General features: G+C 42.1%; 1 protein-coding gene across 3 annotated transcripts in view; it reads left to right on the forward strand.

The window, feature by feature from the left end:
- polk (polymerase (DNA directed) kappa) overlaps positions 1-24,174 on the forward strand; it is a 70,376-nt gene that overhangs the window by 22,658 nt on the left and 23,544 nt on the right. For all 3 annotated transcript variants that reach the window (XM_078396639.1, XM_078396638.1, XM_078396640.1), the window contains exons 3-8: positions 1,512-1,631; positions 8,599-8,751; positions 13,320-13,451; positions 15,495-15,633; positions 19,098-19,361; positions 22,118-22,242. In XM_078396639.1, coding sequence (XP_078252765.1) covers positions 1,512-1,631; positions 8,599-8,751; positions 13,320-13,451; positions 15,495-15,633; positions 19,098-19,361; positions 22,118-22,242 — 933 coding nt within the window. The remainder of the gene's footprint in view (positions 1-1,511; positions 1,632-8,598; positions 8,752-13,319; positions 13,452-15,494; positions 15,634-19,097; positions 19,362-22,117; positions 22,243-24,174) is intronic.

The following is a 24,174-nucleotide window of genomic DNA, read 5'->3' on the forward strand; positions in this document are numbered from 1 at the left end:
GCACAGCCACCAAAAGAGATATAATATTGTATAAACTCATGAGGGGAATAGATAGGGTGAATGCACACAGTCTTTTACCCAGAGTAGAGGAATCGAGAAAATAGAAGACATAGGTTTAAGATGAGAGGGGAAAGATGCAATAGGAACCTGAGGAGTAAAAGGGTGGGGGGTGTACGGAACGAGCTGCCAGAGGACATAGTTGAGGAAGATACCATAAACAACATAAACTGAGTTACTCCAGCATTTTGTGTCAACCTTCGATTTAAACCAACATCTGCAGTTTTTTTCCTAACCATAAACAACATGTAAAGGTGATCAACCACTCTGTGTTTCTCCAATGTAGAGGAGACCACATTTTGACCTCCAAATGCAATGGACTGAAGAGTGCAAATGTGAAAATGAATAACTGCTTTACCTGGACTCATTGTTGGACCGTGAATAATTGTGCCTACCAATGGGCTCATTGTGCCGTCAAGAGTGTTTCATGGTAAATAGACACAAAATGCTGGAGTAAACCAGCGGGACAGGCAGCATCTCTGGACAGAACAAATGGGTGGCGTTTCAGGTCGAGGCCCTTCTTCAGACATGTTTAACGGCAATATGTATCGGCATCGGAACAATGAAATTATTGTTTTGCTGCAGCTTAACATGCCCCCTAATTGCAATAATACACATAAATATATATAGTAATCAATAATGTGATAAATTCATCATTGATAACAAGTAACTATAATAGTGCAAAACCAATGCCTATAATGCAATTTACAAGTAACCATACCATCAGTACCAGAGAGATGATGGTAAATACCCTTGACCTACAACTTTAGGCTGTGCATGCCATACGCAAGAAGAAGAGGTACCATCATGTGTTTATATAGTTATATGGATTTCAAGCCATTTATTGACATAGTACCTTATTTCATATTTTGTTGGTCAAACCTGGATTGTTTTCTTCAGCGTGTTGGAGGTTGAGCGGAGATCTGATAGAAGTAAATAAAATTACGAGAAACATAGATAGACAGAACCTTTTTCCACAGGTGAAAATGTCAAAGACTTGAGGGCATGACTTTAAGGTCAGAGGGGGGAAGTTTAAAGAAGTTCTGGGGCAAGTTTTTTTTTAACCAGAGTGATACTAGGGGTGGTAGTGGAAGCAGATAGTAAAACAGTATTTAATGATGGATATGCAGGGAATGGTGGGATATGGATCATGTGCAGGCATAGCAGTTTAGTTTAACTTGACAACGTGTTCGATACAGACATTTTGAGCCGAAGGGCCTTTTCTATGGTGTACATTTCTGTGTTCCACGTTCATTTAAACATTATTTGTATTCAATGGTATTAAATAAATCATTTAAAATTATATCCCATGGTCCAGCTAACAAAGAGTTCTGTGCAGAATCACGGATTTAAACTTATTGACCATCAATTGAAAGCTGTTCTTTTCCTTCTCCATAATTATTTAAGCTCCAGACTCTTCTCAAAAATGAACAGTAATTTATTTTTGGTTCCAGGGATCACGATTCTATGAAAGTGAACAAAAGAAGGAGCAGCAGGTGAATCAACGTATTGAGAAAATGTTGCAGCAAAAAGCCGAGATTACAGAGCGGCAGCTAAAGAAATGCCAGCAGCAGGTAAGGGCCAAGGAAGTCAGAATCAGAATCAGAATAGCCTTTATTGTCATCCAAAAAAATGTCTTTTGGATGAAATTCCATTACCCACAGTCCAACAATAAGAGCAATAAAAATAAGCAATAACACACACAATCACAAACCAACACAAAACAAAAAAAAAGAAACATCCATCACAGTGAGTCTCCTCCAGTCACCTCTGCCCTCTTGTTTTTCATACCTCTACCATGGAAAAAAAAAGATTCTCACTATCTACCCTATCCATGCCTTTTAAAATTATATATACTTCTATCATGTCAACCCTCAGCCTATTTCACGCCAAGGAAAACAAACCCAACCTATAATCTGTCCCCGTAACTAAAGTCCTCCAATCAATAGGCAATAGACAATAGGTGCAGGAGTAGGCCATTCGGCCCTTCGAGCCAGCACCACCATTCAATGTGATCATGGCTGATCATTCTCAATCAGTACCCCATTCCTGCCTTCTCTCCATACCCCCTGACTCCGCTATCCTTAAGAGCTCTATCTAGCTCTCTCTTGAAAGCGTTCAGAGAATTAACCTCCACTGCCTTCTGAGGCAGAGAATTCCACAGCAGAATCCAAGCAACATCCTGGTGATTCTCCTCTGTACAGTCCCCTCTGTTACCACAACCTTTCTACATTGTGGTGACTTGAATTGCACACAATGTCATCCAACTTTCTTTTTTTTGTGCAAAGTTGTAATGTAACATCCAAAGTTGTATTCTCCATGTCCTGACCTATGAAGACAGGCATACCACATGCATTCTTCACCATTTCTACTTCTGCTGCCTCTTTTAGGAACTTGAATGCCCAGGTCCCTCTGTTCATCAATGTTGCCTCGCCCTCTACCATATGTGTCCTACCACTCTATTTGACTTTCCAAAATGCCTCACCTTGTACTTCCATTATTGCCTTTCTAATTGCTTGCTGGACCTAGGCATTAACTTTCAGTCATTCATTATTTTGAGAGTAAATATATGGAAATCCTCCCCCCCCCCACACACACACACACACATACACACACACACGTAAATCCTACAAAAGCAAATTCTATTCTGTATTGTGGATTTTTGGATAATTATTTTATGAATTGCGCGAAGGCAATAGAAAATAGGTGGCCATTCGGCCCTTCAAGCCAGCACCGCCATTCAATGTGATCATGGCTGATCATCCACAATCAGTACCCCGTTCCTGCCTTCTCCCCATACCCCCTGACTCCGCTATCATTAAGAGCTCTGGTTCACTAGGTTAATTCCCGGAATGGCGGGACTGTCGTATGTTGAAAGGCTGGAGCGATTGGGCTTGTATACACTGGAATTTAGAAGGATGAGGGGGGATCTTATTGAAACATATAAGATAATTAGGGGATTGGACACATTAGAGGCAGATAACATGTTCCCAATGTTGGGGGAGTCCAGAACAAGGGGCCACAGTTTGAGAATAAGGGGTAGGCCATTTAGAACGGAGATGAGGAAGAACTTTTTCAGTCAGAGGGTGGTGAAGGTGTGGAATTCTCTGCCTCAGAAGGCAGTGGAGGCCAGTTCGTTGGATGCTTTCAAGAGAGAACTGGATAGAGCTCTTAAGGATAGCGGAGTGAGGGGGTATGGGGAGAAGGCAGGAACGGGGTACTGATTGAGAGTGATCAGCCATGATCGCATTGAATGGCGGTGCTGGCTCGAAGGGCTGAATGGCCTACTCCTGCACCTATTGTCTATTGTCTATTGTCTATTGTCTAACTCTCTCTTGAAAGCATCCTGAGAATTGGCCTCCGCTGCCTTCTGAGGTAGAGAATTCCACAGATTTACAACTCCCTGAGTGAAAAAGTTTTTCCTCATCTCCGTTCTAAATGGCCTAACCCTTATTCTTAAACTGTGGCCCCTAGTTCTGGACTTCCCCCAACATTGGGAACATGTTTCCTGCCTCTAGCGTGTCCAATCCCTTAATAATCTTATATGTTTCAATAAGACCCCTTCTCATCCTTCTAAATTCCAGTGTATACAAGCCTAGTCGCTCTAGTCTTTCAACATACGACAGTCCCGCCATTCCTGGAATTAACCTAGTGAATCTACGCTGCACTCCCTCAATAGCAAGAATGTTCTTCCTCAAATTTGGAGACCAAAACTGCACAGTACTCCAGGTGCGGTCTCACTAGGGCCCTGTACAACTGCAGAAGCACCTCTTTGCTCCTATACTCAACTTATGGCAGACTTCCATAACCTGGACAGCAGTAACGTCGAGTTCACCAGTGACTTTTCACTGGCCGACATCAAATCCACGAGATCCTCTTTTGTCTATGATGCTCTTGGTCCTGATCACTGCTTCTACTCTTATTCAATCTCCTTAATGTAACGCTTGTTTGTGTGACCTCATTCTGAAAAGTATAACATTATTTTCCTGAAGTTATGTGTAGAGGCTTGATACAAATTGTAGTTCTTGGTAATGTTTCTAAGTACAGACTGTGAAATTGTTTCTATAATGAATTCTTTGTCAAATAAGTGAGTGAGAGAAAATTTTGGTTAGTGATCTGCTCGTGGTATGAAGTAGTAGATCATGGGTTTCATTGTGAGGAATTTGCAATGAGCATCCAAAGGGCATGATGTTACAAGATCATTCGCATGGGAACAGTTAGTCCTTTCATTCCAATATTAATTATAATTTTTGTACGCCTGCAATAAAAGAAGTAGTAGAAGCTCATATTGGGTTCAATTTGTTTTTAAAACTTAATCTGAGTGTTTGCCATATTGTTATAAGTGAAATAGGAGCAGAAATACAAGTACAGCAGTCTTCAATCTATGTTCCATGTCAACAACGCTCCTTCAGTTATTTCTGGCAATACTTATTTTCCTGAAATATTCTCCTGAGCAGTCTTTTATGGTCTTGGAAACTGGAGCAGTAGATGTTGAAACTACGATTTTTTACAACAAATTTTAATATCTCTGCCAATGAATTGAAAAGTAAATGGATTTATTCTGGAATTAGAAAAATAGCACTGGTCAGAAATTGTATCATGATTGATAATGGATATATTATATTAAATTCTGGAAATTCAAGGATGACGGCCAGATTAACTATATAGATATATAGAAAATAGGCGCAGGAGTAGGCCATTCGGCCCTTCGAGCCAGCACCGCCATTCAATATGATCATGGCTGATCAGTACCCCGTTCTGGCTTTTTCCCCACATCCCTTGATTTCCTTAAGAGCTAAATCTAACGCTCTCCAGTGAATTGGCCTCCAATGCCTTCTGTGGCAGAGAATTCCACAGATTCACAACTCTCTGGGTGAAAAGGTTTTTCCTCATCTCAGTCCTAAATGGCCTACCCCTTATTTTTAAATAGTGACACCTGGTTCTGGACTCCCCCAACATCGGGAACATTTTTCTTGCATCTACCCTGTCCAATCCTCTTAAGAATTTTATATGTTTCTATAAGATCCCCTCGCATCCTTCTAAATTCCAGTGAATACAAGCCCAGTCGACCCATTCTTTCATTATATGAACGATTAACGATTTAAATCCTGTGAGAAGTTCTCCAGATTAGACTGTCTGCAACTATTCATTGTACTATGATTGATTTTTAACTTGAGATTAATCTCAAAAACTAATTCCTCTATCTTCTGGAGGAACCCAGCTCGTAATACAGATTGTACCATGAGTATTGGCAGCCATTTTCCTTTATATTGGCACACTGCTTTGCCAGTTTGACCCTGTCCTTTCAAAAATCCCTTTCTTGTAAAGCAACTAGATAGCATTTGAGGGCATTTCCCCCCTCCTAAAACTAAGGTTTCAGAAGCAAATTTAGAAGCAGTCCTAATTGCTGACTGACTTTGAAGCATCGGTGATCTGTCAAAATGATTAGTACGGGTGTCAGAGGTTATGTGGAGAAGGCAGGAGAATGGGGTTAGGAGGGAGAAATAGATCAGCCATGATTGAATGGCGGAGTAAACTTGATGGGCCGAATGGTCTAATTCTACTCCTATCATTTGTGAACTTATGAAAATGAATCGCAAGGAAGTTGTTTTTAAATATACCGTTCATGAGATGTGGCTTCAAGTTGTCAGTCTTCTAAGTCTCTTGGTCACTGAAGCCAGCAACCTCGGAAAATACTATTAAGGATAATTAGAATAGCTCTGTGACACTAAAAATATGAAATAAATCAAATTAAACAGTATCTGAGGCGAGCCAAGGTTAAGATTAGCATTCAAGATTTGTAATGTTTGACTTGAGCCAGAGGATGTTCCAGGCAAATTGTTTTTAAGCAAGTACAAAATTAAGGAAGAGGGGAAATGAAATGGAACAGGGAAATGACATGTATTGGGTGGGAAATAGTAAGTAATTGAACTGATGTTTGTGTAATGCAAAAGGCTGTGCAAATGAGAGATCTCAGAGAAGAGTAATTTTTATAACAGAGGTGCTGAGGTACTAGTGTTTGTCGCACAGCTGCATGAAGAGGGAAGTTGGTGAGCTAGAACCCAGGACTCAATGATCATAAGAAAGGTGACCGGCAGACAAAAATTGTAGACTCTACCACCAGCTCATCCCTTGTACGTCTTTCCGTACCAGAAACTGGGAGTCGTTTAGGGCAAAAAAAGCGAGAGGTGGTGGTAAGTGACTGGGCTATGGCAGCCAGAGGGCTAAGGAAGCTACGTCACTGAGTTAATTGAAAACCAAGATCAATAGAATTGCGGAAATTAAGCAAATCAAGCAGGACTCCTAACTATCCACTTCAATTCATGATCCCTGACATCCTACTCCTTTCTGTTCCAAGTCTGAACAACTGTATTCCCTTTTTTACTGGATGCTTAACAGTGTTATAACCAAACCATCCTATTTAAATTTCAAACCCATCGTTCCCATTCAAATAAAGGACAGGTAAGAAGCAGGAACAGGTGTAGACCACAGCACAAAGTATGCAGTAAATAAATAGGGGCATCAGTGTACAGTAGGATCTGAGGGTGCAAGTCTGTAGCTCCCTGAAAGTAAGTGGATAGGGTAGAAAAGATGATGTACGACATGCTTGCCTTCATTGGTCATGCTTGCCTTCATTGGTCATGCTTGCCTTCATTGGTCATGCTTGCCTTCATTGGTCATGCTTGCCTTCATTGGTCATGCTTGCCTTCATTGGTCATGCTTGCCTTCATTGGTCATGCTTGCCTTCATTGGTCATGCTTGCCTTCATTTTGTCATGCTTGCCTTCATTTAAGTACATGGATAGGACAGGTTTAGAGGGATATGGGTCAAATGCAGGCATGTGGGAATAGTATAGATGGGACATGTTGGCCGGTGTGGGCAAGTTTGGCCGAAGGGCCTGTTTTCACACAGTTAGACTCTATGACTCTCTGGTCTGGGCAGTATGTGTATAAAAGTTAGGATGTCATGGCTGTATAAAACTTTGCATACCCCAAATGTAAAAAAACGGTCACCACTGTGGAGGCATTAGAGAGGGTAAAGATTAGGTTCATCAGGACGTTACCTGGACCGGAATGTATCAGCTATAAGGAGGGGTTGTCAAACTTAGATTGTCTTCTGTGGATTGTCAGAGCCTGAGTGGCAACCTGATAAAAATATGTCCAATTATTAGAGGCATAGATAGGGTTGAAAAGTTTTTGCCCCCCCCCCCCTCCAGGGTGGAAATGGCAAAAAGGGCTTAGGTTTAAGTCAAGTCAAGTCAAATTTATTTGTCACATACACATACACGATGTGCAGTGAAATGAAAGTAGCAATGCCTGCGGATTGTGCACAAAAAAGAATTACAGTTACAGCATATAAATAAAGTTAATAAGTTACTATAGTGTAGACAAAAATTTAGTCTCTGGGGTTATAAAAGTTGACAGTCCTGATGGCCTGTGGGAAGAAACTCCGTCTCATCCTCTCCGTTTTCACAGCGTGGCAGCGGAGGCGTTTGCCTGATCGTAGCATCTGGAACAGTCTGTTACTGGGGTGACAGGGGTCCCTCATGATCTTGCTTGCTCTCGATCTGCACCTCCTGATGTATAGGTCCTGCAGGGGGGCGTGTGTAGTTCCCATGGTGCGTTCTGCCGAACGCACTACTCGCTGCAGGGCCATCCTGTCCTGGGCAGAGCTGTTCCCAAACCAGACTGTAATGTTGCCGGACAAGGTGGCAGGGGTAAAGTTTAAAGGATTTGGGAGGCAAGTACTTTGTTTGCACAGGGAGTTGTAGGTTCCTGGAATGCACTGCCAAGGGAGGTGGTCGAGGGAGACACAATAGCAACATGTAAAAGGGAGTTGTTTTTTTAGATTTAGAGATACAGCGCGGAAACAGGCCCTTCGGCCCACCGAGTCCGCGCCGCCCAGCGATCCCCGCACATTAATACTATCCTACACACACTAGGGACAATTTTTACATTTGCCCAGTCAATTAACCTCCATACCTGTTACGTCTTTGGAGTGTGGGAGGAAACCGAAGATCTCGGAGAAAACCCACGCAGGTCACGGGGAGAACGTACAGACAGCGCCCGTAGTCAGGATCAAGCCTGAGTCTCCGGCGCTGCATTCGCTGTAAGGCAACAACTCTACCGCTGCGCCACCGTGCCGCCGTTTGACAGATAGTTTGACAGACATGCGTACAGGCTGAGAGTAAAAGTACACAGATCATGGGCAGGCAGATGGCATTAGTTTAGATTGTTGCAGAGATGGTGAATGGAAGGGGATGTTCCTTCCGTGTACTGTTCCATGTTCTAAAACCTTTCTCAATGCTGACTTATATTAATGTCTTAAATCTTGTCTACTTCAGTAAGAATCATCCAAAGTTCTCTCCACATAATTCATTTCTCATTGCTGATACCAGTCAAATGTAGTGTTTAAGAACTGCGAAACACAAAAGAGAAAAATGTAGAAATATATTAATTTTAAGACGAGATTTGATCATTGCCGCTGAGCTCTTGTCTAATTTGAATGTAAAACTTTTGGCTCTATGTTCTAATTATCCAGGTGAACCGACTTGTGATTGAATTGGAGACGAGCCGTGACCTCAGTCGCACAATTGTACATATTGACATGGATGCTTTTTATGCTGCCGTGGAGATGAAAGATTACCCAGAACTGAAAGACAAACCTATGGCTGTTGGATCAACGAGTATGCTGGTATGGATTAAAAACTACACTTGGCAAAAGTAATAAAGCTGAGCATCGTATAGTTTGCAGAATCAACAAATTATTAGTTTTTAGTTTAGGTTAAAGATATTGCGTGGAAACCAATTACACTGCTTTCTGTAGTTTCAAAGAATGCCTTTTAGATTTTTTTTTTAGATTTAGAGATACAGTGCGGAAACAGGCCCTTCGGCCCACCGAGTCCGCGCCGCCCAGCGATCCCCGCACATTAACACTATCCTACACACACTAGGGACAATTTTTACATTTACCCAGTCAATTAACCTACATACCTGTACGTCTTTGGAGTGTGGGAGGAAACCGAAGATCTCGGAGAAAACCCACGGGGAGAACGTGCAAACTCCGTACAGACGGCGCCCGTAGTCAGGATCGAACCTGAGTCTCCGGCACTGCATTCGCTGTAAGGCAGCCACTCTACCGCTGCGCCACCGTGCCGCCCACGGTGCCATTATGTCATTTTCATTGAGTATTTGAATATTCTTCAGTGTAAAATACCACCTTGTCTTTTAATTGCATAGATGTGTTTGAGGTTTTTTTAAAAGTATGAAATAATGTGATAATCTTTGAGCGTATGCAATGATATCTTAAGTGCATTGGCAAAGGGAATACCATTACACAATTATATTAACATTAGAGCAATATTTATTAACAAAATATTCCTGATGCAGAATTAAACACGTCTCACAAGTGGTCATTTGTAACAAGAGAATCCATCAAGGCCAGAATGCAAAAGCAAAGTACCCAGAGGTGCTGGAAATCTGAAATAAAAACAGAAACTATTGGAAACACTCAGCAGGCCAGATGGCATCTGTGGAAAGAGAAAAACAAGAATGAATATTTCCTCTCTAAATCTTTCCTATCCACGTACCTGTCCAGGTGTAATTTAAATGCTGTTATAGTACCTGTCTCAACTACCTCCTCTAGCAGCTTGTTCCATCTACCCATCACCCTCGAAGTGAAAAGGTTGTCTCTCAGATCCATATTAAATCTTTCCCCTCTCACCTTAAACCTATGTACTCGGGTGCTTGATTCCCCTACCATGGTTAAAATGTGTGCTCACCCCATCAGTCCCCCCCCAGAATTTTATACACCTCTATAAGATCACCACTTGGCCTTCTGTGCTCCAGGGAATAAAGGCCTAGCCCAATCTCTCCCTGTAGCTCAGGCACTCAAGTCCTGGCAACATCCTTGTAATTACTCTCTGCACTCTTTCCAGCTTAATGACATCCTTCCCATTGCAGGGTGACCAAAACTAAACACAATGAAAGGCTCCAAAGACGGCCTTACCATGTCTTGTACAACTGTAACATAACATCCTGATTTCCATGCTCCATACCCTGACTTCTGAAGGCCAAAGTACCAAAAGCAGCCTTTAGCACTCTGTCTATCTGTGACGTTGCATTCAGGAAAAGTCCATATACACAAACGAGCATCTTGAAAGCTGGCGAGATGTTTTGCGGCAACCGCAGGGTTGCAGGCATCCTCTGTCATGTGAAAACTCGGTAAAAAGTTAAGTTAATTGCCCTGATTTAACCACATATTGCCCTTGATTAGCCTATGTTTTCATTTAAATATATTGTCGGGCAGCTGCATTTCCAGCTTGTGAACTGTTTGCATTACGATTAGTTCTCAGGAACTGTCTTGTCGTAACCTAGGAAAGAACACGAAATGTTAAAATAAACACAGCAGATGGAATTCAAACACTTAGTGAACTGACCAAAATTAACCAGAGAAGGAGTTAAATAAACAATGTATTGGTGACTGGACCTGCATTGCGTTTTGTAACATCATACCAGTTGCTGTCTCCAAAGCTAAACAACAAAAATCGGAGACGATTTACAATTCCTCATATTTGTAAAATCCAGTTTGCAAAAAGAATTATGGGCTTGTCACTATTGATGCAGCAAATTGGAGTTTAAAATTTATAGACATTGTATTACATTGCACCATAACTTTGTGGGCCAAGTGATTCAATTTCATTGAAAATAAATCAATGGCAATTTGGCAGGAGATACAGAAGCCGGAAATCCCACACCACCAGGTTCAAGAGCAGCTACTTTCCTATATTCTCAGCATTGGAACCCAAAGGACCATCTCTTGTGCTGCCATGATTATTATCTAATCTAATGATAATGCACAATTTTTTTTTTCCGTTTTCGCTGTTGTGTATAATTTATGTTTTGTGCATTGTCTGAGCTGCAATTTCATAGAAATACCACTATAAAAATCAAATAAACCCAGATATTGGAAATCTGAAATAAAAACAGAAAATGTCAGAAGCACTTGGCAAGGCAATGAACATTCTTGGAAAGAGAAACTGAGCTAACATTTTGGGTCGTAGACTCTTTGAAAGACCTTAGTTCAAATAAGCGAACTGGTCACATATTTGTGAGGTTTAGTTTAGTTTAGAGATACAGTGCGGAAACAGGCCCACCGAGTCCACGCCGACCAGCGATCCCCGCACATTAACACAATCCTACACACACTAGGGACAAATTACATTTATACCAAGCAAATTAACCTACAAACCTGTACGTCTTTGGAGTGTGGGAGAAAACCGAAGATCTCTGAGAAAACCCACGCAGGTCACATGGAGAACGTACAAACTCCGTACAGGCAGCACCCGTAGTTAGGATTGAACCCGGGTCTCTGGCGCTGCATGGCAGCAACTCTACCGCTGCGCCCAAGTTCTGCTTGTAGCACGATCCACTTGCTGGTCAAATAGCTTGTCTGAATGCACTGGAGAAATTCTGCTCCCCCGAGATCCTTAGCACACTACGAATGTCTCAATAAATATTGAGAAGTTAAATCCCTGCTTATTTAACCCTATTATTCTGTCACGTTTTTGTGATTTGTCTACATATCTGTTCCTCTAACTCCTGCTGTCTACCAGGAGGCCTGTAGGACATCTGAGAAAATATGCCTCCTGTCTCCACTATTGTTGTCTCTGAGTACATATATAACCTCATTGAAAGAGTCTTCAGGATATCCTCCATTATTTCTGAAGTGAAGGAATGGCTTATTGAGACTGCAATGCCACCTCCTTCACTCCATGCATTCTCTTCCCCCATTGCCATTATGCCCAATGATTCTATGCCTTGGAATATTGACTTGCCAGTCCTACCTCTAAACCATGTATATGTGATAGCAATAATAACATGTTCCCATGTGCTACTTGGTGCTCTCAGTTCATCTGCCTTATTTGTCAGACTCCTTGCAATGAAGTAGATTAATTTAGCCTTGTAATCCTCCCATCCGCTCTGCATGACTCAATTATCCATTTATATTTGACTAGGCGTCTCCCTATCTACAAAGCCTATTTAATTTCAACCTTGGACAACAGCACTAGCATATCATCCTCCATATATGTTCAACATATTACAGTTTTGTGCAGGTTCAATCTTGCCCTGAAACAGTGCGATTGATCCAGGAATCTAAAGCCTTCCTTCTGACAAGATTTGTTTAGCCAAACACCGTTCTGACCAAACTCCAAATTCCTATACTTCCTACTACATGGCACTGAAGTAACCCAGTTGGCAAAGGAGGTAGTTGAGGCTGGTGTTATAACAGCATTTTAAAAGACACTCGGATAAATCATAAGTGAAAGGAGAAGAATTAGGCCATTCGGCCCATTAAGTCTACGCCATTCAATCATGGCTCATCTATCTCTCCCTCCTAACCTCATTTCATGCCTTCTCCCCATAACCCCTAACACCCTTACCAATCAAGAATCTATGCCTTAAAAATATCCATTGACTTGACCTCTGCAAATAATTCCACAGATTCACCACCCTCTGACTAAATAAATCCCTCCTCATCTCCTTCCTAAAGGAATGTCCTTTAATTCTAAGGCTGTGACCTCTAGTCCGAGACTCTCCCACTGGTAGATTCACTAGACAGATTCATGGTTAGGAAAGGTTTAGAGGGATATGGGCCAACCTAGGCATTGGAACTAGCTTAGATGGGGCATCTTGGTCAGCATGGATGTTGGTTTGAAGGGCCTGTTTCTGTGCTGTATAGCTCTAAGATTCCAGGGCTCTATGACTCCATTTCAAAATGTGTTTTATAATTTAACAACTATATGTTTATTATGGAAATCTATACAATTTTGATTTTAGTTTAGTTTTAGTTTAGAGATACAGCACGGAAACAGGCCCTTCGGCCCACCGGGTCTGTGTCGACCAGCGGTCCTTGCACATTAACACTATCCTATACCCACAAGGGACAATTTTTTACATTTACCAAGCAAATTAACCTACAAACCTGCACGTCTTTGGAGTATGGGAGGAAACCGAAGATCTCGGAGAAAACCCACGCAGGTCTTGGGGAGAACGTACAAACTCCCTACAGACAGCACCCGTAGTCAGGATCGAACCCGGGTCTCCGGCGCTGCATTCGCTGTAAGGCAGCAACTCTGCCGCTGCGCCACTGTGCCGCCCTATTATGAAGACTTCTATGATAATAGTTATCAACTCTGGTAGATAGTGATTGTAGTTATCCCGAGAGTTGTTTATCTAATGCAATGCCGTTTGTTCTTGCAGACAACGTCAAATTATCATGCACGGAAATATGGAGTGCGTGCAGCGATGCCTGGGTTTATTGCTAAAAAGCTCTGTCCAAATTTGATTATTGTTCCAACAAACTTTGATAAGTATCGAGCAACAAGCAAAGAGGTGTGGCACATCTTCTGATAATATTCCATTGTTCTGTATGTTGCTGCTTCTGCTAAATTTCTCTTCTATTCTATTACAATACAATCATTATTGGTTTCATGCCTTGTATTATTTTCCCTTCATTTAATTTCAGATATTTTACATTATATTTTCATTACAGTTCCAAAGTATGCCAAGTTTCTTTTATTTTTGGATAATATTTCTTTGTCTTTGGTGACTTGAAGGTTAGAAAGTGGAAGGCAGACCAGGAGTGAATTTGATTTGTGAAAACCCAGAGATGACAAAGTCATATTTGAGGGATTCAGCAGCAGATTCAAATATTTTGCTACTGGAAGATACTTTCTGAGTCCAGTCAATTCTGTGTCTTCCTAATTCCTCATATTTTAAGACTCCTAATTTTTTTTGCGGTTAACTTTTCTCTCTGTGATGTCTTTGCCCTTATCATTCTCTCTCGATCTACAGGGACTCCTTAAATGTGGGCACCTCTCCTTACTTCCTTTTTGGCCCATTGTCCGATGTTTTAAAAAAAATCCATTCATGTAAAGGGGACTGAAGTTTAACTTGATTTTGCTCTTGATTTTGAACTGATTGTGTATCTATGTGTGGCATATCAGATCTGTTTGGGTAGCATGCAAAACAAAGCATTTCACTGCATCATGGTATATGTGAAAGTAATAAAACTAAACCTAAGACACTGCAACACAATATGCAATAATCATCTTATGTACTATGCAGGAGAAGTGATGAGGAAAGATTTCTTCTGGACTAAATTAGATTCCATGCTGCACACTGGACCTCCCTTAGTGCTGCGTTCAACTCTTTGCAGGGGTGGGAGCTGCTTTACGTCCTCATCGTCCACCCTGGGTTCTACGGACCTGGCAACATTTGCAGCAAAGCGTCAACTACGGTGCTTTGAAGCACCAATTGCCACTTTTGATTGTTGTAGTTGACATACGAAAGAAGATCTCAACACCTGCGCTCGGTCTGCGTTAACCAATCTGATCTCCCGGTGGCTGAGCACTTAAACTCCCCCTCCCATTCCCAGTTTGACCTTTCTGTCATGGGCCTCCTCCAGTGCCATAGTGAGGCCCACCGGAAATTGGAGGAACAGCACCTCATATTTTGTCTGGGCAGCTTGCAGCCCAGTGGTATGAACATTGACTTCTCCAACTTTAGATAGTCTCTTCCCCTCCCCCTTCCCAGATCTCCCTCTATCTTCCTATCTCCACCTATATCCTTCCTTTGTCCCGCCCCCCTGACATCAGTCTGAAGAAGGGTCTCGACCCGAAACGCCGCCCATTCCTTCTCTCCTGAGATGCTGCCTGACCTGCTGAGTTACTCCAGCATTTTGTGAATAAATACCTTCGATTTGTACCAGCATCTGCAGTTATTTTCTCGTATGAAAGAAGAACTCTTGCAACAAACTGCCTGTTGCGGTCTTCAGTCACATTCTTTTGCATTGTTGCAGTATTTATTTCATCAATATAGTTCCTTTTGAGCATTAATATAACAGGCGAAACATCTATTTTTACAATGATGTATTATTTCCTTATTTCCATATATTTACTTCAATGTGGTGTGAAACATTTTGGCCTGAAACATAGAAAATAGGTGCAGGAGGAGGCCATTCAGCCCTTCGAGCCAGCACCGCCATTCATTGTGATCATGGCTGATCATCCACAATCAGTAACCTGTGCCCAACTTCTCCCCATATCCCTTGATTCCACTAGCCCCCAGAGCTCTATCTAACAGGATACTCCTGAAGTAACAGGAGATTCCAGAAGAAGCTGTCGCCATTAAATTGATGTTGCCTCTGTCAAGCAGATTGTAGCATTTTCGTAAGGTATAATTTGTGTACAGGAAGCCTTCTACAGTAAAAATATTCCTTTTATTCTTTTTAAATTATTAATTGCCATCAATGGCCAAATAAATGGCAGGATAGGAAACCTTTGTTCCTTTCTGACAAAAGAATGTGATGTTTTGTTATGTGATCATCAATGCCTTTACAAAATTTTTAATATTTTAAATGTTTTCTTTGACAAGGTACAAGAGATATTGGCAGATTATGACCCCAATTTCCTACCAGTAAGTCTTGATGAAGCCTACCTGGATATAACAGAGCATTTAGAACAAAGGCAGAACTGGCCAGAACACAAAAGGACGTATTACTGTCATGGAGAAGGTAAAATGAGTCATTTTGCTTGTGCATATAAAGTCATTGAGATGTCACGCAGTGAGACATTTTATACAGATGATTTTCAACTGGTGAATGAACCTGGTGCTGGATCTCTACCCAATTTGCACAATGTAAAGACTAACTGAAATAGGTGAGCCTCATTAAAAGAGCTGGGTTTTTATTTGAAATAGGAATGCATCCTATATGTACCAGATTTCCAATTTTTTAACCTCCGGCTAATGTTTTGTTTCACGGATATGGGGATTATGACAGTACAGAGATTATTACCCATCAATGGATGGATAGGACAAGGGTAAGAACACAGGGTAAGTCTAGAGTTGATGTGTTGACGTTCTCTTTGTGATGTGCGTGATTATTTAAGAATGGCATTTGGAAAGAGAGCAAGTAAACAAATATGCATGTAACTGTTGTGAAATGTGGGTGAGCATTGTCTCAGAGACTGAAATCAAAAGGAGTTTATTGAAAATATCCAGCTGATCGGCCTGTGTCTGTGGAGAGACAAACACTGACTTCATTTTACAGAAAGATGTTCTTAAAGTAGAACTGGGGTGGCATGGTGGTGCAGAGGTAGAGTTGTTGCCTTACAGTGCCAGAGACCTGGGCTTGATCTTGACTACGGGTGCTGTCTGTACGGAGTTTGTGTGTTATCCGTGTGACTGTGTGGGTTTTCTCTGGGTTCTCTGGTTTCCTCCCACACTCCAAGGAAGTACAGGTTTGTAGGTTAATTGGCTTTGGTAAAAATTTTAAATTGTCCCTAGTGTGTAGGATAGTGCCAATACTGGGGTAATCGCTGGTCAGTGTGGATTTGGTGGGCCGAAGGGCCTGTTCCCACGCTGTGTCTCCAAGGTCTAAAATCTAAACTGACCAATGGATAGAAATGGAGAGAGTGAACCGAAATTTGCGATTGAATCCTGAAGACTCAGATGTAAGATGAGGCACTGTTCCGTAAGCTTACATTTGATCTTATTGGCTGTGAGACATTGACTGAAAAGAGATTTCTTTGCAGGGTCTTTCGAGTTCTTTTGATATTGATTTACTTGCAGCATTTTTCCAATGCCTTTGACATTGGGGGGCTAGGTCGATGGGAGATAACTGAATTGATTAGGCACTGATCAGTTTAGCAATGGACACTCCTTGTCTTGTCAAGGGGTAATGTGGACAATTTTCTGGTATCTTTCTCCGATTATGGAGCTGTTTGTCTGCTAACCCTTGCCTTGATCAGAGGGTGTTGCTGAAAGTCATTTTGTACTAGTCTCACTGTCAAAACAGGATATTGGTTATGGTAAATATGAATGAATGGTGTAATACAACAGAAAACATGCAAAACAATAAGTTATCAAGAGTCAAGGGTGTTTAATTGTCATATGTACCGAAAAAGGGACAATTAAATTCTTACTTTCCGCAGTATAACAGGTTATTTACTGTAACTACAATAAAGTGTGTGTACTTGTATACGTAAACATAAACTGGTAGAAATATATATAAAAGACAAAATGCTGAAAATATACAGTAATTTATGTCAATTATTTAGGTAGTTGTGTGTGTCTTGTTGCTTTTTTGGTATGACAAACCGAATTCCTCATATGTTGCAAAACATACTTGGCTAATAAATTACGATTATGATTATTATTATGAGCTCTGACAAAGGAAAGGGATTTCAATCCTGATCAGGGTTATGCACTTGAAATATGAACTGTGGTTCCTCCATCCAGATGCTGTCAGATATGATGTTTACCTTTAGTACATACTGTTCTAATAACTGAAAGAAAACCACTACTTCCTGATTTTCATTTGGAAACGCAGTTTCGTAACGGAAGTTCAAGTATAGCAGTCATTTAAAAAAAAGAATAATGGCAATGATGTTGCCTGATTCTTTAAATGTTTTTTGGAGTTCTTTATTTTAGTCTAATTTAGAGATCTTAGCAATCTTAGATATACTTGTGGACAGAGCATTCGATACGATACGATACGATATATTTAAGAGGGAGTTAGATGTGGGCATCATGGCTAAAGGGATCAGGGGGTATGGAGAGAAGGCAGGTACGGGATACTGAGTTGGATGATCAGCAATGATCATATTGAAATTGCTCGAAGGGCCGAATGGCCTACTCCTGCACCTATTTTCTATGTCTATGTCTATGTCTATGATACGATAGAACTTTATTTATCCCAGGAGGGAAATTCACAGCCTTCTAAGAGTAGTGAATTCATCAACTGCATAAACAAATTTCCACTCATCTCTGTCCTGAAGGTCTGAACAATGATTCCAAACTTATGCAATCCCTCCCCTTCTTTCTAAACTGTCCATTTTGTGGAAGCAGCCTGTCGCCATCTACTATGTCAATCCATCTGAGAATATGCAATGTCACAATTAGATCATCGCTCGTTGTGAACATTGATTTATATCTAAAAAATTAGATTTTAGACTAATCTAAAGTCTAAAGACTTTAGACTTTAGAGAGCGCATAAACAGGCCCTTCGGCCCACCAAGACCGTGCCAACCTGCGTTAGACTAACACTATCCTACACACTCGGGACAATTTACAATTTTTACCGAACCCATTAACCTGCAATGCTGTATGTCTTCGGAGTGTGGGAGGAAACTGGAGCACCCGTAGAAAACCCATGCAGGTCATGGGGAGAATGCACAAACTCCATACAGACAGCACCTGTAGTCAGGATCGAACCCGGGTCTACACCATTACACCATTAACAAGGGGAGGGATTGCACGTTTAACCTGTCATCACAAAACACCCCACACTCCCAGGATCCGATGCAGTGAGTACACTGCACTGACTCTAAAAGCTAGTCATTTCTACTGTATGTTATGCATCAAGTTGAATTGTTTTACTAAATAATGCAAGTTTTTAATTTAAAAATAAAGGGGAAAAAATCGGAAAAGAAAGAAATTCGAAGCAAATCAAATGTTTTCGTTGGCAGATCTTTAGTAAAAGAAATGGAACCATAGAACTGCACACGAACAGGCCCTTCGGCCCACAATGTTTGTGCCGAACATGATGCTAAGTCCAACTCTTATCTGCCCAACATGTAATCCGTACCGATCTTTCCATCCTCGGAACCATCACTTCGGTGGCAAGAACAAGAAGGCAGATTATTATCTGAATGGTGTCAGATTAGGTAGGAAAAGGGGAGGTATCACTGAAAGTAAGCATGCAGGTACAGCAGGCAGTGAAGAAAGCTAATGGCATGTTGGCCTTTGTAGTGAGGAGATTTGACTATAGGAGCAAGGAGGTCCTACTGCAGTTGTGCAGGGACCTGGTGAGACCACACCTGGACTATTGTGTGCAGTTTTGGTCTCCTAATTTGAGGAAGGACATTGTTGCTATTGAAGGAGTGCAGCGTAAATTCACCAGGACTGAGTTGAAGAAAAACATTTTCACCCAGAGAGTTGTGAATCTATGATAATTTTATTGATCTATTAATACAGTAATGGAAAACATGGAACATTTACATCCATCTAATGACGATTCGGGGGATATTTCACCAATACTTTTCGACGACAGCCCTCCAATGTTATCACAGCAGGAACCAATTCACAGTGGAGTACCACTGACAGATTCTTATCTGCAAAACAGTGAAAAAGAATCATATCTGAAGAGGGAGCCAGTTGTATTTGGTATTACAGCAGAGGAGACTGTTAAAGAAATGCGTTTCAGAATTGAACAGAAGACCAAATTAACAGCAAGTGCCGGTAATGAAGCCTTTATCTTTTTTTTTAACCACTTTTGATTTCATTTTCAGTTTTCGACATTGACATCTATCTATGTCTATATCTATCTATCTATATCTGTCTATATCTATTTATCTATATAGATATCTATATCTATCTATCTATCTATCTATCTATCTATCTATCTATCTATCTATCTATCTATCTATCTATCTATCTATCTATCTATCTATCTATCTATCTATCTATCTATCTATCTATCTATCTATCTATATCTATCTGTCTGTCTGTCTGTCTGTCTGTCTGTCTGTCTGTCTGTCTGTCTGTCTGCCTGTCTATCTCTCTATCTCTCTATCTCTATCTATCTATCTATCTCTCTATCTATCTCTCTATCTATCTCTCTATCTCTCTATCTATCTCGCTATCTACCTCTCTATCTATCTCTCTATCTATCTCTCTATCTATCTATCTCTCTCTCTATCTATCTATCTCTCTATCTCTCTATCTCTATATCAATCTCTCCATCCATCCATCCATCCATCCATCCATCCATCCATCCATCCATCCATCCATCCATCCATCCATCCATCCATCCATCCATCCATCCATCCATCCATCCCTCCCTCCCCCCCCCCCCTCTCTCTCTCTCTCTCTCTAAAACTCGGTTTGTTTGTGTGTGTATATGTTTATGTGTGTACCATGCCCTCTACACAGCCAAAATGGTACACGACAGCGCGACAATTTTACCCTTCTCACCATTCACCCGTGGTCTGGATAAACCTACTTTTGTTACTTTTTAAAAACAATTTACCTAATAAACTTTAATAAATGCGCTCCCCCTCCTCGGGAGGACCAGCGGGAGGACTGGTGCCCATCCTGGCGTGCCCCGCGCCTGACCCTCCTCCCGTGGTGCTTTGCGGTGGCAAACGATCCACAAGATGGCCGTCCCTGCCGATCGCAGCTGAGCTGCAGGAGAGGCTTCGGCTCCACGCCCGGCCCACAGGGGAAATGGGGCCGAAGTTAGTGCCTTCTCCCTGGCCAACCCACGGCCTCGGGAGACACTTCCCGCCCGGCAACGGGTCCATGCCGTCGCCACCGTTCCCCGCTGCAGATTGCAGCCGAGCTGCAGGAGACGCTTCGGCTCCACCCCGGCCCGCAGGAGAGGCCGGGCCGAGGTCAGTGGCTTTTCCCTGTCCCCCCTTGCCCGCACACGGCCACAAGGGCACTCCCTGCCTGGCAACGGTTGGGCCGAGGGAGGGGTGGGGGGAGGAGGGGGGTGTGGGGAGGGAGGGGATAGGAGAGGGGGTTATGGGGGAGAGGGGAGGGGGAGAGGTGGGGGATGGGGAGGGGTAGTGGGAGGGGGGGGGAGGGTTGAAGGGGATGGGGAGGGGAGGAGGGGATGCTGCACCATTGCAGGAGAGGTTTGGACCCAACCATTTAGAACAGAGATGAGGAAAAACTTTTTTAGTCAGAGAGTTGTGAATCTGTGGAATTCTCTGCCTCAGAGGGCAGTGGAGGCCAATTCTCTGAATACATTCAAGAGAGAGCTAGATAGAGCTCTTAAGGATAGCGGAGTCAATGGGGTATGGGGAGAAGGCAGGAACGGGGTACTGATTGAGAATGATCAGCCATGATCACATTGAATGGCGGTGCTGGCTCGAAGGGCCAAATGGCCTTCTCCTGCACCTATTTTCTATTGTCTATTGTCTAAGTCCACTTGTAGCTTTATAAATCTGCTGCCAACAATAAAATGGATGGAAGTCCGCAGTCTAGTAAGTAGCTTAATGTTGTCAGAATTAAAAGCCTCTATCAGGTCATCCCTTAGATGGTTCTGCTAAAGGGAATATAAATTCAGTTTATCCAATCTCTCCTCATAATTTAAGTCTTCCAATCTGCACTCTCTCTAATGCGACCACGTGTGGCGGCCAGGACCACGCACAAAACTCCAAGTGCTGCTTAATCAATATTGTGAAAAGTTGCAACATATCGCCAGAACCTGTGTATTCTATGCCCCGACGTGTCACCCTATCTGCCTGTTTTGCCACCTTCAATGAAGAGTGGAATTGAATCCTAAAGGTCTTCTCGTCAGCATTCCACATTGTCCTCCGATTAAAACCCAGGGCAATTTAGGAGAAATTCTTATCTCATCTATCCTGGTGGCCAAAACGAATCCAGAAGATATCTCTGAGGCTGATGATTACAAGTAATATTTATCTTTTGTACAAGCTATCCCATTCAGCTTTGGTGTCATCTGCCACATGTAGGAATTCACCTAGTTTCTGTCCGAAAAAAACGAGCCAGCGACCAGTCAAGGATCTACAAATCCGGCATAAGTTGCATTTCTTTACAACATAGAGGGTGACCATTCAGTTCATCTACTCGATACCAGCACTTAGAGCAATCCCACCTATCTCCTTGCCTCACTTGCCTATAATCCTTTCTCCCTCACGTGCCCATTAATTTCTCAGTTTTGGGATCTGTCTGAGCAAGGGTCCTGACACAAAACGCCATCAGTCCCTACCCTCCACAGATGCTGCCTGCCCTGCTGAGTTCCACCAGCACTTTGTTCTAATATCTGCGGTCTCTTGTATCGCCAATTTCCCAATTCGATTTAGTTTTAAGTAAACGATCAACTAGAATGCATTTTATTCACCTCAACATATTCTACACCTTGATCAGATTTTATTGACTTTAAGCGTAACGTGCATTTGTCCCATGTGTCCAGGGACAAATAGTGATGCTGAACAAATATTTATTGCTTGACTTGATATTTTTAGGAATTGCACCAAACATGATGTTGTCCAAAGTCTGCAGTGAAGTAAACAAACCAAATGGACAGTATCAAATTCCAGCAGACAGTTGTGCTGTGAAGGATTTCATAAAGAATTTACCTATCAGAAAGGTAACCTGTCTTAATATTATTTCATTCTACATACAGCATAGTCAAAATCAACTCAAGTGAGGGCCTAAATCTCAAGTTTTCTTCCTCCTTAAGACACTGTTAATATTTTTGTGCACGTGGCCTCGATCTTTGAATTAATATAACTTTATAGTCATTCAAAACTGTACACCAGACGAGTGCATATTTGAACGAAATTGCGTTGCATCTGGCTCGCAATGTAACACCAAATAATAAAAATTGATTGATTAAAAAAACAAATAAGTAACTCGCACATAAAAATTATGGCGGTGGATTATCGTGAATTCAAGAGTTGATGGCTCGGGGGAAGAAGTTATTGCAGAACCTGGCTGTTCTGCTCCGTATGCTGCAGTACCTTTGACCAGAGGGCCGCAGGGTGAACAGTCCATGATGGAGATGGGTGGGGTCTTTAATAATGTTTTTGGCCTTGGTCAAGCATCTTTGGTCATATTTTCATATTCAGACCGTTAGACTTTAGAAATACAGCATGGAAACAGGCCCTTTGGCCCACCGAATCCAGCAATCCCATACACCAGCTCTGTCCAACATATTAGGGACATTTTTTTACAATTTACAGAAGCCAATTTACAGCTACAAACCTGTACGTCTATGGAGTGTGGGAGGAAACCGGGGCACCTGGAGAAAACCCACACTGTCACGGGGAGAACGCACAAACTCCGTACAGACAGCACCCGCAGTCAGGATCAAACCCGGGTCTCTGTCGCTGCAAGGCAGCAACTCTACCGCTGCACCACCTTCTGTGAATTTTGTTACTGGTTTTACATGTTTGAAACTTGGCAGCTAAATTCCTTTTTTTATTTAGATTAATTACTTGCATTTATGTAATCTTTTCTCTTAAAAGTAATAGAACAGCAGATCCGGTTTCAACAGGCAGAGTGAGCCAGCAAGATTTGCTGCAGCACAGGTCCTTAGATGACCTGACAGACCTATTGGAAAAACTGGTGCAATAGGAATATCTGCATGGAGTTCCAGAAGGCAAATTTGTCATTGGTTTGCTGATAATGCAAGACTTTTGAAGTGAAAATTACAAACAGATGCTGACAAAACTGTGGCAATGTAATTTCAATGTAAGCAAATGTAAGATAGAATGGTTTCTCAAGTTTGCGGATGACACTACCCTGATTGGACTGATCCAGGATGGGAAGAAATCTGCCTACAGATGGGAAGTGACACAGCTGGCGTCCTGGTGCCATCGCAACAACCTGAAGCTCGATGCTCTCAAGACAGTGGAACTAATTGTAGACTTTCGAAGAGATCCCCCTCCCCTCCCCCCACTCACCATCAACAACACCATAGTCACATCTGTGGAGTCATTTAAGTTCCTTGGAACCATCATCTCCAGGGACCTTAAATGGGGGGCCACCATCGACCCCACAGTCAAAAATGCCCAACAGAGGATGTACTTCCTGCGGCAACTGAGGAAACACAATCTACCACAGGCAATGATGGTCCAATTCTATTCTGCTATCATTGAGTTCGTCCTCACCTTCTCCATCATGGTCTGGTTTGGCTCAGCCACCAAGCACGACATCCGGAGGCTGCAACGGATCGTTCGCACAGTTGAGAAGGTTGTTGGCTGCAACCTTACCCCCATTGACGAACTGTACACTGCAAGGGGCAGGAAGCGAGCGGGCAAGATCATCTCTGACCCCTCTCACCCTGGCCACAAACTATTTGAAGCACTTCCCTCTGGAAGGCGACTCCGGACTGTCAAAGCAGCCACAGCCAGACATAAAAACAGCTTTATTCCACGAGTGATGGTTCTACTCAATAACCAAAGTCTGTAGTCTCCTTTTTGCTCTGGTTTATTTTCACCCACATGTTTAGACCGTAATGGTGTATCCTTATTGTTTTGATGTGTTTATGCTTTATTCTTAATTGTTAACTGTATGT

The sequence above is a fragment of the Rhinoraja longicauda genome, chromosome 3 (assembly GCF_053455715.1).
Source record: "Rhinoraja longicauda isolate Sanriku21f chromosome 3, sRhiLon1.1, whole genome shotgun sequence".
Classification (NCBI taxonomy): domain Eukaryota; kingdom Metazoa; phylum Chordata; class Chondrichthyes; order Rajiformes; family Arhynchobatidae; genus Rhinoraja; species Rhinoraja longicauda.